Source organism: Scophthalmus maximus, chromosome 3, assembly GCF_022379125.1.
Source record: "Scophthalmus maximus strain ysfricsl-2021 chromosome 3, ASM2237912v1, whole genome shotgun sequence".
In the NCBI taxonomy this organism is placed as follows: Eukaryota; Metazoa; Chordata; class Actinopteri; order Pleuronectiformes; family Scophthalmidae; genus Scophthalmus; species Scophthalmus maximus.
The window spans coordinates 11,196,828-11,212,892 of NC_061517.1; the positions used below are offsets into that span (position 1 = coordinate 11,196,828).

Consider the following 16,065-nt stretch of genomic DNA (forward strand, 5'->3'; position numbering starts at 1 on the left):
TTTGAGCATTGTTGCGAGAAAAGAGGAAGTTGTGAGGACTGATGGTGGCCAAGAGAGCATAAAGGAAGCCTGGCTGACCTCTCTCTCTCTCTCTCTCTCACTCTGTCTCCCTCTCCTTCTCTCTCCATCTCTCTCCCCCCCTCTCTCTCTCCATCTCTCTCAATCTCCCTCTCTCTCTCTCTCTCTCTGTCTCCCTCTCCTTCTCTCTCCATCTCTCTCTCTCTCCCCCCTCTCTCTCTCTCTCCATCTCTCTCAATCTCCCTCTCTCTCTCTCTCCCTCTCCTTCTCTCTCCATCTCTCTCTCTCTCCCCCCTCTCTCCCCCCTCTCTCTCTCTCTCTCTGTCTCCCCCCCTCTCTCCCCCCCTCTCTCTCTCTCTCTGTCTCTCCCCCCCTCTCTCTCTCTCCCTCTCTCCCTCCCTCCTCCTCTCTCCATCTCTCTCTCTCTCCCCCCTCTCTCTCTCCATCTCTCTCTATCTCTCTCTCTCTCTGTGTCTCTCCCTCTCTCTCTATCTCTCTCTCTCTGTCTCTCCCTCCCCTCTCTCTCTCTCTCTCTCCCCCCCTCTCTCTCTCCATCTCTCTCTATCTCTCTCTCTCTCTGTCTCTCCCCCCTCTCTCTCTCTCTATCTCTCTCTCTCTCTCTCTCTCTCTCTCTCCCTCTCTCACTCCCTCCTCCTCTCTCCATCTCTCTCCCCCCCTCTCTCTCCATCTCTCTCTATCTCTCTCTCTCTCTGTCTCTCCCTCCCCTCTCTCTCTCTCTCTCTCCCTCCCTCCCTCCCTCCTCCCCTCGAGATAAAGAGATGGGCTGCAGCTTTGGTTGGAGGGGGAAGAGAAACGGGGATTGTGCCAGCGGGGAATTGGCCAAATTAAACGCCATCATGCTGCTGTTGTCCTCTCACTCGCACATCTGGCGCCGTGCTGATTGGCCGGGGCACGTCCGCCGTGCCCCCCGCTGCCCGTGCGGTCAACCCGGGGGCGGCAGGAAGTAGGTGGAGGTCGGTCGGTCCAGTGCGCACTGACCATGCCCCCGGCGCAGAGCCGGGACGTCGTGACGGGGCCGCAGGTAGGACACCTTCCTCTGCAAGTGTCTTGTTTCCTCCTGTGTGATTCTTCTGCAGCGCGATGCGTTTTCTTCCTCTTTTGTAAGTCAACCAGCTGTTGCACAGTCGCGGGCGCAACAGATAAATCACAGCACTTCTTCTGCTCACCTCGTGCAGCTTATTCATTCATTAATGGGAAACGAGAATTGTGTCTATTTAAAAAAAAAAAAACTTTTTTATATATTTTTACGTTATATAGAAAAAAACAAATTCGTCCACCAATCTGTTCAAACCATTAATTTAAGTGTATTAAAGGCAGTTGATGGTGAACTTGGTGTGTCCATGGTTGCACCTTTTCCATCTCCGTTGCAGTTGAAAGATGCAGCACCTTCGCTTGATTGGTCTCCGATGCAGGCGTCTGGCGTCATCATGTCAAACAGGATGTATAATAGCTAAAGGCTTTAGTGTGCAGCATTTGATCTGCGAATTCAGAAAGTAAACACAGAAGTCAAACGATGACAATGTTTTAAATGTATAGGCCATGTGATGGAAACCCACAGGTGAAAAGCTCCACTCGTTGCTTGTCGAAAACCCTGGGTACAGTTGACGCACCGCAAAGTTATACTGTACAAAATGTTGTATTTACCGTTTTCATTAACGCCCTAGAACTCTGCTGACTCTCCATCCAACAGCCGACTGTCAGGACACAAACACACATCATGAACAACTCGTTCAATGCACAAGGTGAAGCAAAAGTTAGGTTAAAACAAATCTTCCGTAAGCTTTTTTTCGTGGGGAGAAAGAATGCATAAAAATGTCTTCCTTTGAGATGATCACCACTCGAAAGCCATAATATAGCCTTTTGCATTATTTAACACCACATCAGCGATCACATTTTCATTAGCTCGTATTTATACAGTTATTAGACTCAGTTGGTCCAAGACAGTAACTTAGAGAGAGAACAAATATATAATTAGGGATCAAAGGTTTACAGTATGTGTCATATTTTATCAGCAGATGTGGAGATTCACTCAATATGCATGGTGTATTTTGGCATCTGTGTGTGTGTGTGTGTGCGCGCGCGCGAGTGTGTGTGTTTCACTTGTTTGTACAATACCTGAGATTAGAGGAGACCAGATGGCCATATTTCCCCTGTCTGGATCTGGCAACAAAAATAAAAAAAAGCTTCTAAAAGCCATAACGCCATGTTTTTTTTGTTAATGAGACAGGTTTAATCCTCACTGTGGAAAGAAGGCGAGGGTGGGGTCAGGTGTGTGTGTGTGTGTGTGTGTGTGTGTGTGTGTGTGTGTGTGTGTGTGTGTGTGTGTGTGTGTGTGTGTGTGTGTGTGTGTGTGTGTGTGTGTGTGTGTGTGTGTGTGTGTGTGTGTGTGTGTGTGTGGACAGCAACTGTCCATATTGCTGTCTTTTTTTGCTGATCAAAATCAGCAAAAACAAACAAACTGATGTAAGATGTGACTTTATCACTCAAATGATGACTTCTTGAAAACTCATTTTCTCAACCTGGTTCTTCCTATGAGGGATGGAATCCTATTTGAACTCCAGATTTTCAGTCAGAGTAGGAACAGGTTATTTCATGTTTGTGTTTTGTTTGTTTTGTCCCAATGTTATTGTGCTGAGGTCACTTATTTCTGTGCACCAATAAGGATTTAGTCAAATTTAAATGCGATGAAAAATCGTTTCAGTTTATTTGAATACCGCGATCAAATTTGATAAAACCAAAAACGCTTGATGCTGCAGATCAAATGAGTCTTTAAATGTCGACCTCTCTTTATCTAAGTATGTCTTTTCGATTTAGCTTGTTGTGCGCATGAAAAAAGGAGAAGTAATTAGATTTGAAAGCAAGATTTCAGTGTGTGGCCAGATGTGCTATAAATATCATCTTGCCTCTTTTAATGAACCATCAACTTTGCTTTGAGATTGGTTGTTCTCTTTCTGCACGTGTGGTGGGTGTGTTGCACGTTCATCCAGACAGACCCCGCGATGGCACTTTAATCTTTTTTTTGTCTGTGCCGCTAATTGAGGATGTCTAGTCAAAACAACAAGAGTAGACTTATCTGTTTATTTTCCCCTTTTTCTTTGACCCAGACACAAACTAGCAGCCTTCATTCTTTTTCCATATTTAGAAGTAAATGATAAGCAGTTAAATTGACTTCTACCTCAGACATTACTATATGTGTATGCGTGTGTGTGTGTGTGTGTGTGTGTGTGTGTGTGTATATACACGTATATATATATACGAGTATACCGGGTACACAACAGTCAGTACCTGTTGGTGAACCCTGTGTATTTGCTTTCAGTTTTGTCTCTGTGTCTCTTTTTTTAGGTGCTCTACAAGGAAGTTTCTAATTTATTAGGAGGTGGTTTTGGCTGTACTTTTACTCGCGCTGTTGTGTATGTGCGATAGTGAGTTGTCAAAAGGCCAAGGGAGGATTTTCGGTCCCAGCTGCTGTGCACTGGGACTTGGCCCGAAGCCTGCAGACACACCCATGTCAGCATCAGCAGCTTACAGTCTTATGAGTGCCTCGCGGATATACTGCACATAGACAACACATCTGCACCAGACAAGACATATGGGGCAAGGACATGAACAAATACTATACGGATAGTTTCTAAATATTATATCACGATAAATCATATCAGCCTTGTTCAGTTCAGTTTCACGTGTGGCATCCAAGTTTATTGTAAAGACTTTTGGTCTTGAATTCTTTATGTTTAAAACATCTATTCATTAGGGGGCAGGGCTGAGCTGAATAATCTTCTTTAATCAGTGCCAACACAACACAAGACCTCTCCCTCTCTTGGTGTTCACATCGCAGTCACTGTTACACTCACAGCTGTGCCCCAATTTGGCAACTCAACTTTTTGACCGGAGGCAAGGGGCAATCGAAGTTGAATGTTAGACTTCTTCTGTAATATAAACACAGTTTTAAGTATTCATTTAACTCTGCAACAGTAACCAAAGTTATGTGGAACTATTCCAACCATAAACATAATATCTACGAGAGTGTATTTTATTTCACATGGTGTAATCAGAACAGTCAGTAAGGTTACAAAGACATTTATTGCTATCTACTTCAATATGCACTTTTCCATGACTTGTATATATATGTGTGTATATATATGTGTGTGTGTGTGTGTGTGTATATATATATATAGTAAATAGAGCACATGCTCATTTCCAGGATGTTGAAGCACACACACACACACACACACACACACCTGCTCACATACATACAATAAAAACATACTGAATAGTGTCGCCTCCTATAACCGCCATGCAGTAGTACACAGGGGTCCGTTTTGCATCTATTTTTAGCTCTATTACTGAGAATCATTGTTGGCTCTGGCTATGAGAGAGGCATTACCAAATGGACATTTGTAATTCACATTTCAGTAAGTGATTTAAAAGCTCAAGAGAGAGGGAGAAGGTTATGATATTCTAAAAAATCTGTTTTACGGATAATAGCGGTCTGATAATTAAATATATTCTCAATTGCCATCTGTAATACAGGCTGAAAATGTTTAATAGAGGGCTTGTTTGTAAAGGATAGAACTGACTGTCTTTGTCTACAGTAGTTTCTTTTGGTTTTTATGTCATGTGTTTGTGTGCAAAAATGTTCCCCATTTACTGATAATGATAATTAGGGTAATGAAGAAAGACCTTTGTCTTGAATCATGTCAATAAACAATATCTTCATTATCAATTTATGCCCAATAGAAAATGTAAATATCACTTTAAAAAAGTCATGTGACGTTCATATAGTCCAACAAAAGTCTGGGCTATAAATCGTAGATTTAATTAACTGGTAGACCCCCAAATTAAAATGGCCAGAATATGAGCATCGTAAAAATGTCCACATATAATGAAAATTGTGTCTTATAATTTCCCACAAACCAACTTGTTTGCAACTACCTTGTTTTATTTGACCAACAATCCCAAACAATAATGAAGCTTAGCAAAAATTCTGTCAGGAAGACTACATCCAATCACAACCTGACCTGTTCGGCTTCAGCCAATCACTTGTAAGCTGTCAAACTCCAAGTGTTGTCTCTTTTCCGCTGTCATTCAGATGACTCTCTGGCACGGTGACCTTTTGTGACCCACCTCCAGGGTTAACCCTCACCACCTCATCTGTGGAGGCCTGGCCCTCTTCAATCAAACGTTCTCATCAGACGTTTCCTCTCATCAAGTCATCCAAACCTTGAGCTCTGGTCCTTATCATCAGCAATAGTGTTCAGGGGGAGTTTTCTGACGTTGAAAGCACCTAAGTCATTGGACCACTTTCTGTGGTGATCTACTTCTTGACAGGGTCAAAGCACCGATGGCTATTCTCCTTAACTTCAGATATTTCTTACTTGTTGTATTCCTTCATAAATCTCTCCTGATTTAGTCTTAAGCTCTATGTGACAAAGAGGAGTCAAATGTCCACACTGAGAATTTAGAACCAGAGAATTATCAGCAATTAAATTGAAACATGTCCAAGCCCAGTTTTAATATAGTTAGGTTTCTGCATTTTGAAGACAAGGCACGTTTAAGAAGTTAACAATGAATACTCGGTTGTACATTTGTACGTTTGTGTGTGAATGTGTGTAGCTTTTTGTGTTTGTTTGCCTATCTGTGATGGCTCACTACTGTATCTGTGTTGATCTGACGGAAGAGATCCCTAGGCTTATGGCACTGAGCTGCCCAGCCTGCATTAATCTGCTTAATAGGGTCAAATCTCAGGTCCAAAAATATCAGCTCGACCAACCTATGCCCTCACACAGCCAGAGAACCCCCCCCCCCCCCCCCCCCCCCCCCACACACACACACATAAACACACACACACACACACACACACACACACACAACAACACACCACCACATCACTGGATCGTAACAAATGGTCCAGTGCGCAAGGTCAAGCATTCTGTATGTACCGTGCCGTGAAGTGAGAGAATCTCCGGTGGCAGTCCTTTTTCACAGAATAAAAAAAAAAAGTGAAACGTAATACCCACACACTTATGTGTGAGCGCACTTAACAGATACACCAAATGTGCTCAGCTGCAAACATCTGGCACACTGCAGATTTATTCTTGTGATAATGAATATTATTCAGCAAAGTATGTTGGGATTTGGATTTCAGTTTGCGATGAGGAAAAGTGAGCTGTCATTTAAAGGAGATCATTTTAGGTTTGTTGATTATTTACTACGCAGAAGGCATGGACACAAGTATATTTACATCACATGTCATTTGGTTTAGCATAGTGTTAGTATAGGGTGGTGCCATATACGTAATAATAAATCAAATGGATTAAAGTCATAACCATTGGAAAAATAATAGAAAATCAAAGAACATGAGTAGCAAGAGTCAAATTGGTTTACATCTGTGACAAAGACATACCTGAAGACCACTTAGACTAAAATGTGGAATATGCACCAGGATCAGCTGTGAGCAAAAGATCACTTGAAACTTTAATGAGGCCTCCAGCCTGAGTGGAATTACACACGCACGCACACACACACACACACACACAAAAAAAACCATACCAAAAAAAAACCTAAAATCATTCCAACTAACGTCAGACAGACATAATGGCTGTAAACACTAAGCTTCATCTCTGAAGCTTTAAAAACCTTCCATGCCTTAAAAGATCTGAAGTTCGCAGTCTTGATCCTCACCAGTCAAAAATAAAAAGGACAGAATGCCTTGTCTCTTAAAGGGGCTGTAAGCGGTTTTTCATCCTGTACACTTTTTGTCACATTCAGCGTCAGCTGCGTCCATCTCCCATGCCAGAGGCTGCGGGTTCGAGACCCGACCAGTGTGGTCGGAAAAACAACAACAACAAATCTTTCTCCAAAATGGCTTACAGCCCCTTTAACGGGGGATCAGGCAGAAATTTGAAATAATTTAGCTCACTTGGAAAGAGCGAGTGTGTTGCTGTCTGCACCTTTTTGTGTGTGTGAACGGCTGTGTGTGTAAACCAGTGTCTTTACAATGTAAGTTAGTGATTTCACTTTGTTGCACTTAATGTGTTGTTACGCTGAAACACTGCGTGTGTGCCTGACACATGCTGAGGCAGGTTTATATAGCAAATCATTAATACCTACAGTAGAATAGTTCGATCGGCGATTGTCATGTTGTCCCACGCGCGCAGTTTTTCCCCCCATTCCCACTGTATGTGTGCAGTCCTTCCCTGCATGTGTCTGTATGCATTGGAGCTTTACACGTAGGAAGACTTTTCATTGTTTTTTTCCAGCATTACTCCCGCGTATTAATAGCTCGGTAAGAATAGTCAGAGCGCCACGGGTTGGCGTGGGCCCCATATGACACCTCTTTTTTACGCCGTCCTACCACGAGTCAAGGTCACACTGCCTCCCAAGAAGCATTTTGTCCTCGCTGCTGCCTTACACAGCTGCTAGTGTAGAGCTGCGGCTGTTTCCATGCATATATGAATGAATGTATTACATAATATGATAGGCTATGTGTGTGTGTATATATAAAGCCATATACACCAATAAATACTAATTTATTGTTTATTAAACTTTTGTTGTTATTTTCGTACAGTTGTAGGCACATGAATCAGTTCCATGCCCAATAATGTATCAAAACCATCTCTATCCCGCGCAGACTGTATATTAAAATGGACACATAGTCACCGGTTCCGGAGAGGAAAGCCAGTGCAGAAGTGCCTTCAACCTGTATTTCTCTGGAATCACCAGCAGAGGGCGACTCCACTGGTTGCAAAAAACGTTAGTTTCTATAGAAGTCTATGAGAAAATGACTCTACTTCTCACTTGATTTATTATGTCAGTAGACTTTTTCCTGGGGAGTTAATTGTTTCAATCTCTAGTTTCAAGTCTTTTTCAACACAGCATGATGTTCATTTAGTAAATGATGGTCTCATTTAGATTAAAATAGTCGATAAAGCATGGTATCTTATTGGGGCATTGATACTGTGTGATTGACAGCTAGGACCATCCAATGGGTGAAGGCTGCAGGTGTCGTTGGACGTGCAGTGGATCAGCTCTCAGTCAGGCTTGCCCCCCTGCTCCTCCTGCTCAAATATGGTTACTTTTGGTTTCAAAAAACAAGATGGTGCTCGTCAAAATGACTTGAGGCTTCCAAACTGCAGTTCACAAACCAGTGTGTGACATCACAGTTGCTGCCACTTGCTGTATACAAAATATTGTTCGATTTTTTCTTTTCCTTTAGCGCTTGGATGTAAAATTTGATATCGGTTTTAATCTCATTACTGTCAGAAGAGTTTTTGTTTTTGGTGTTTAAAAAATCCATCTGCTTTACTACATTTGAATTTGTAATTCATGAACAAATTTACCACATGATAGATGGAATCCAGAAAGAGCTTTTCAAGTAATCATCACAGATTACACTACTGACGCTGAAAAGCATTAGAGACATAAATAAAATACGACACGCTGATTTAACAAGTGTTGACATGACTCTCACCAGTATCTGTTCACACATACTCATGGAGTGGAGTGGCAGCTTCCCTGCATGCCTGTGCATACAAATACATTTTACAGTGTGAAGACGGGGAGGTATGTCGGGAGGGGAGCTGCCTGACTCTGTCACTCTCTCATCCTTCAAACTTGCCCTGCCATGTCGAACATGTTGATGGAGTTGTTGAACGTCAATTACTAACTGTGATACCGTTGAAGAATCAGATATGGATACGGCCTCTGTGTGTGTGTGTGTGTGTGTTTAAGCTTGAAGCGATCTGTGGATCTTATCGCACCGTTCCACTCTAGAGGGCCTTGAGCACATCACCCGGATCACCGTGAGACAGTTTGTGGCACACCCGCCTCAGAGCAGTCTTTAGTATCAGATCATCGTCCGCGGTTGTTCTTTGTTGTTTTTTTGTCTTTGGCCTGTCTGCATGGCTATTTGCATTAATTCGTGCGTGTGCATGTGTGCACATGTGGCCTTTGCCACAGCTCTAGTTTCTACTCCAGCGTAAGGTTACCCAATGTAGTCCGTGATAGATTAGTCATTGTGTTCCCAATTGTGGCGGAAGCAGAAAGCTGCGGCAGTGGCACAACTTGTGGAGGTCACTTTTCTCCCCGTTCTGTTTTGCCCTTTACAGCATATTGAACACACGTGGTCTGTAGACTTCTCCTTATGTAAGGTAAGGTGTGTGTGTTGCTGTTTTTAGCTGTGTAAGTTAGCCTGATCAGACGATTTAAACTGTTGACCTCATTACCACGTGTTTCTTACTTTTATCCGTATGAGTCCCCACGTCTCCTCTGTTAGATTTCAGATTTACTTTTAAGAGAAACCTGAAGATATCACTCTCAATATATCCTGGCCTCGACTGTAATCAAAGGTAAATGGCTGAAACAATGCAACCGTCTTGATTTGTTTTGGAAGTAACTAGTCTTTTTGGAGAGTCAGAAGACTCACACTGCTTTCAATTACATTTAGAGACATACATTTAAGAGTTGTCAGGACTTTCTGTGGCATTAAGCGAAATTAAATAATGATGGATTATTGACTAATTGAAATAACATTAGTAATTGGTAAAGCAGAGCAATATCACTGGCTAATTTCCAGGTATTGATCTAAAAGCAAACATTTATTCATCGGTCGCCGGTTTGCAGCTTCTATTTTTAGATGATTAGAAAGTTCTGGATGCTCAAAGGGTCAGATCATGTCAATCCAGTCATGAGGTCAAGGAACAGACGGGTGACGAGTGAAGAGTTGGATTTGACTGATTCCTTTTTTGTGGAGCTGTCTCTTTGAGTTTTGTTCCCAAATTTTTCCACAGTAGATATATGGACTTGTTTTCAAATCAGCATCTTCCTGTTTTCACAATTAATCACAGCTTAGTTGTTTCCCTAACCCTGTCATCGTCATCTGTTTCCTTTCCGTGATAAACCCCTCTTTCCTCGCTCTCTCATCATCCTGTCTAGCCATCCACCCACCTATCAACTCCCATTCGCTCTCACTGTCACTCTCCTTCTTCTCCATTCTGTCCTCATCACACCCTGTATCCACCCACATCCGTCTCCCCAACAATTTTCATGTCAACCTCTTTTTTCACTCCATCCCTGCTCCTCTCTCTCTTTCTTTCTCTATCTCTCTCTCTCAGCCGGATTGGTATCACTGGCGTTTTAGGTGGTGACTCATCCCTGGAGTCTTTAATTAAACATCTGCAGGCGTCAGCAGTCGATCACACACATGCACACATGTACAGTGTAAGCACACTGCACACACACACAGAGCCGCACTCAGACAAATGCGTGCGGAACACCTAACAGATCATTTTGCAAATTATGAATTCTTTATGTCAATTGGTAGTTCAGGTGAGGTTAAATGCAGAAACCAACCGCAAAACAGACACAGTTGGAGTTGATTTTCATTATCAAGGCTCAAGGACATTCGGCTCACTTTAAAAATGAGCCCTGGTGTCTGGAGGAAGTTGGCCCCATGCTGCCATTTAATTATGCACTAATGTATGCATAGCCCCAGTTCTCCAGTACTATCCTTTCCTCCTACAGCCTGATTTTGGGTCACTTCAACAGTAGTTTTTTGTTTTTTCACAGTTACACAACTCATCACAGTGCCTCCACAACAACAGACTGTGGAATGAAGTATCAAGGACTTTGAAACTATGTGTGCCTGTCCAAAAGAGTCAAATCTTCTTCTGCCACTGTTACTGTATAGTCTCTTCTTTCTTTCTTCCCATCTCTTTGCTGCCTCATCCTCTTCCTCCTCCTTCCTCCCTCATTTCTGTATCTCTCACTCATCATTCTGGTGCTGCTGGTTTCCAGAGAGATGGGCATCTAAGAAACAAGGAGTCATGATGTGACATGTACTTTCAGTCACGTCATATTCTTGTCAGCTGATGACAATTAGCAAAAAGGAAAACCTTTGACAATTGACCAAAAGACACTGACTTTCCTTTTCTCTCTGTCTCTCACTCTACAGGAGAAAAGAATGGAGAGGACTATCAGTTTGTCCTGTTACTGTAAGTGCCGCTGAAGACGGGATTCTCTGGTACTTTGTGACTGAATCGTGTGACCGAGCCTCCAATCTGTCCATCTGTGTCTGTGTGATTGTCCTATCCTGGGGTCTCAAGGCTTTGCACTGGCTGAGCTTCAGCCATGGAGGTGGCCCTGGTAGACTTTGAGAGTCTGGATGAACTTGACGGCAGCCTTGAGGATGAGGTGGACACCTATCCAGATGAGACCACAGCTCTCACGGTGGACCTGCCGCCAGAGCTCCACAGCCCAAGCAGCAACTACCTTCTGCGAGCCCCTCAACTTCCCTCTACGCCCTCCCACCACAGTACCGTGCCCTCTTGCCTTTGGGAATCCACCTCATCTTCACCCATTCCACAGACACTGGTGGTACCCCAGTCCCCAACAATGCCTTCTCCAAGCAGGCAGGGGCGCAGTAGCTGCGCCAGTATGATCTCCAACTGGAAACTGCTGCTAAGCAGTGAGGGCACAAAGGAGAGTGAGACGATCTTCAGTCGGCTTGCTAAGGAGTGCTGCGAAGATCTGTTTGTAGATAAACACGGGCTCGATTATGGAGATCAGAAAGTCATCATCAACATTGCTGGCCTTCGTTTTGAGACACAACTGAAAACATTGGACCAGTTTCCAGAGACGCTGCTAGGAGACCCTTTAAAGAGGATGGAGTACTTTGATCCAATGAGGAACGAATATTTCTTTGATCGGAACAGGCCCAGTTTTGACGGGATCTTGTATTACTACCAGTCAGGGGGAAAGATCAGACGACCAGCAAACGTTCCCATTGATGTGTTTGCAGATGAAATTTTGTTCTATGAGCTTGGAAGTGAGGCCTTGGAGCAGTTCAGAGAAGATGAAGGATTTATAAAGGATGTTGACATACCTCTACCCACTAATGATATGTACAGGCAATTCTGGCTGCTGTTTGAGTACCCAGAGAGCTCCAACGCAGCCCGGGGCGTAGCACTGGTGTCTGTTTTTGTTATTGTCATATCCATCATTATTTTCTGCATCGAAACTCTCCCGGAATTCAGAGATGACTATGACCCAGTGGCTCCCACAGTTCTACAACCTTTCAACCAATCCGGAGGTGATGTGGCTCCACCTGCTGCAAAGCCCACAACTTTTGCTGATCCTTTCTTCATCATTGAGACTGCCTGCATTGCTTGGTTCTTCTTTGAGCTGTGCGTGCGATTTTTGGTCTGTCCCAGCAAAAAGGAATTTTTCCGCAACCTCATGAACATTATTGACATTATATCCATAATCCCCTATTTTGTTACTGTGATTACAGAATTGGTCACAACGCCAGAAGAGAGCTCGGGACAGAACATGTCTTTGGCCATTCTTCGCATCATCCGCCTCGTCAGGGTGTTTCGTATCTTCAAACTCTCACGTCACTCCAAGGGCCTGCAGATCTTGGGACAGACTCTGAAAGCCAGTATGCGTGAGCTTGGCTTGCTCATCTTCTTCCTCTTCATTGGAGTCATTCTTTTCTCTAGTGCTATCTACTTTGCTGAGGTAGACGAGCCTAACACACAGTTTGTCAGCATACCTGATGGTTTCTGGTGGGCTGTGGTTACCATGACCACTGTGGGCTACGGGGACATGTGTCCCATTACCATAGGGGGTAAGATGGTGGGCACCCTGTGCGCCATTGCAGGTGTGCTGACCATTGCCCTGCCTGTTCCTGTTATTGTTTCGAACTTCAACTACTTCTACCACAGAGAGACAGAAGCAGAGGAAAAGTTGCCGTTGACAGATGCCGTTGAGCAAGCCATGAAGACTGAAACAGGTACAAAACAGGGCAGCACCACCTCACTCAATTTAGCCAATGGCATCTGGCAGAAGGACAAAGGGAAATATTAAAGATGAACAGAATATATAGGAAACTAACTTTTTTGATTTATCATCAAGAGTGGTTAAGGTATCTTGTTTTTACTGATACTGGAAATATGTTTTATAACGAAATACAGGGCATACCCTACTTACCTCTTTAGAGTCTATTATGAAAATGACACGTTGAAAATAACATAAGTCATGTTCAGGGTGTCAACATATTTCAAGTATCCTTTGGGTTACGGATCTTTTTTAAGTTTGCATAGAAGCAGAAAAATCCTTCATTTTCCTAATGCAGCATTATATGTTTAAAGTTATTTTCATGTTGTTGGTCTTATTTTTATTGTCTTGGTCATTCATCTTCATGCTAATGACATTTTGCACACTGGCTTGACTGTTTAGATTTTGGCTTTCAGCACAACTTGAAGTGTCCTCTGGGGACATAAAAAAAGAATCTTATGCAGGTTACAAATTTAATTTAAGTAAAAGAGAAAAGTTTAATGACAAAATCCAAAGTGTTGAAAGTGTTGCAGAACCATTTCTTGGCTCTGTTTATAGGGAGGACCTTTTAGCTGCTGGAATAGCTGACAAAGCATCACATTTTTACAATGATTTATAAGTTGAGTGAAGACGAACAACCTATCTCACGTGTGTGTGCAGCACAGTTCGTACAAATTTACCAAGACAATACTGCAACTAAATTTTTTATTGGATAAATTGGGTATTGTCCTTTTTACCCCTCATTTTCAAACTTTGCTTGAGGAATACATGTATTTTCTGCTTCGCCCAGTAGATGCTGCTGCTGTCTGCAGATGTTGAAAATCATAACTGATAGGAATGATGACCAGTGCTACACAAATAAGACCAAGGTTTTTAAAAAACATTTCACAACACAAATATCCAAAACACCATTTTCTGTAAGAATGTGTAACTTGTGCATACTTTCTATATTATTGTCCTGTTTTTATTTACCCAAAATGACTGTCAATACAATTGTATTTATTCATTCTCTTTGATAAGTACCTATTAAAAGTAGTATAACAGACTCCACACTATGTATTATAATGGAGTGCCTTAAATTATGTAATTAAGATATTGTTGAACTCGCCAATACACAATCTCACTGCAATACCTATGTTCGTCACACATACGTGCTTCGTATTTTTGATTTCAGCTTGGTTGAAAATGTAGAAGTTGTTTTCCACTCTAGCATTTGTTTGTGAGATTTATTTTTCCAAAATGCTGTCTGACAGAGAAATGCATTCTGAAAAAGACCTGAAACACAATCTAATATAGCCAAAGTACAGTATAGATGTAATCTAGTTTGCGGAGTAGATACTTTTTTGGGATTTCATGCTATAAACATCATCACGATCCATTAGTGAATATCTCATTGAGGGTGTACACCATTCAAGTCAGGTTCAGAAAATTAGGAAAATAAAGCATAAAGTACAGAGAAAAAGCCAAAGATTTTTGCTTTATACAAGGAATAAAAGGAATTGTTACAGGGCCAGGGAACATGAGGCTGTAATGTCCCATGATCCGTCTTACTTTGCAGGACAAATTGTAAATTATGCTGTATCAGACCAATGTTAAAGTAATATTTTTCTATTAGTATTTCTTTTATAAGATATTTACAGATCATAAAAGATCATTAAATTATTGTAAAGCAAGTGACATGATGTTATCCTAGCTCCAGGAGTATGAAATTATCTCAAAACAGCTTTAGACTTTTGTAATGCCTGGATCTCCATTTAAGCATAAAATCAAATTATGATCAGGTTCAAGGAGAAAATGATTTTATGGTGATTATAAAGTATGTCCGTTTTAACGATGTAGTCAGTCTCTTGACTGGAAATTCACAGTTGTACAATGATTCAGAGCTAGACTACAGCAGGTGAGGGTTTATTACATCAACAAGACCATTACACTGTATTTGTATTTGTACATTTCAGTATATGATGTACTGTTATGTTGATGCAATATATTCTGGAATTTTAATAATGTCTCATGTTTTATTTGGTCTGATATATATATATATATATATATATATATATATATATATATATATATATATATATATATATATATATATATACTGTATATTTTACAAGTGTGTGTGTGTGTGTGTGTGTGTGTGTGTGTGTGTGTGTGTGTGTGACAGACGGACAGGAGTCAGCATTCTTGTAGTTTCTCCTTACCTCTATCTGTGTTCAGCTTCAGAGAAAAATGCCTTATGTTATATAAGATTTCTTCATGACTTTCAGTAACTTGTCCTGTTTTAGCTGTTTTGTCAGTGACAAACACACACACACACACACACACACACAGAGGTCACATCAAAGCAAGTGCAGCAACCGTATCACTGGAAATCTTCCAGACAACAACAGGATGCCAGTCTGTGGATGACAGTAGGAGCAGTCTGTAAGGTATTGATGCCATCCAGCTTCACTTGATACCCTGCTCTTAAGACTCACCTTCAAACCCTGTCTTGGGCTAAGAAGGCTCCTAAAATCGAACATATGGGCTTGGTAAATACTTACAATACAAAAAATTGCGGAGGAAGACCTTTTAAGTGCCGTTTTAATTGACGTCAACTGCTGTTGTAAAACAGCTGGCGTTTCCCCAACCTGATAACAGGGAACCCCTAAATTATGAATGGATGAATGACCCAGATTATGACCAAAGGAAATGTGTGTCAGTCAACGACATAGAGTGAAAACAGAGCTGACGATGAAAAGGGAGAAAGGAGGGATGATTGACACTTGTGAGGAGACAAGATCAGAGTTCACACACTAGCTGTTGTCCGGTAATCGACTGTCAGACACATAGATGGGTTACAAGCAGGGGTGGAAATAGGCACAAGTGAAATAGATATCTGCCACACACATAAATCTGTATATTCACACACAACATGCTCTCACACAAAAAAAAACAAAAGTGATCCTGTAATTTGTGTGGAGTAAATATATATTAGACGCATGTAAAATATGCTGAAGCCTATATCTTGCTCTCTCAAGTTCTCTAGAGACTATTATCTTTTGTGTGTAAAACTCCTTCCAGGCTTCTTTTGTTACTAGTTTCTCCCAGTTTCATCCAGAAGGCTTCTCATGCAACCAGAGCTAATGTCAGCGTTCTTCCCCCAGCCAACTTTTCCTCAGCTCTCCCCCTTTGTCCTTGTTTCAATCAAAA

At 41.9% G+C, this 16,065-nt stretch overlaps 1 protein-coding gene across 1 annotated transcript; it reads left to right on the forward strand.

Annotated features, from left to right (window-relative positions):
- Positions 1–862: 862 nt before the first annotated feature.
- Positions 863–14,796, forward strand: kcna10a (potassium voltage-gated channel, shaker-related subfamily, member 10a). Its single transcript, XM_035644776.2, has 2 exons — positions 863–1,060; positions 10,991–14,796. Exon 2 carries the CDS (start codon positions 11,167–11,169, stop codon positions 12,901–12,903), a length of 1,737 nt encoding a protein of 578 aa, XP_035500669.2. The 5' UTR covers positions 863–1,060; positions 10,991–11,166; the 3' UTR covers positions 12,904–14,796.
- Positions 14,797–16,065: the final 1,269 nt, after the last annotated feature.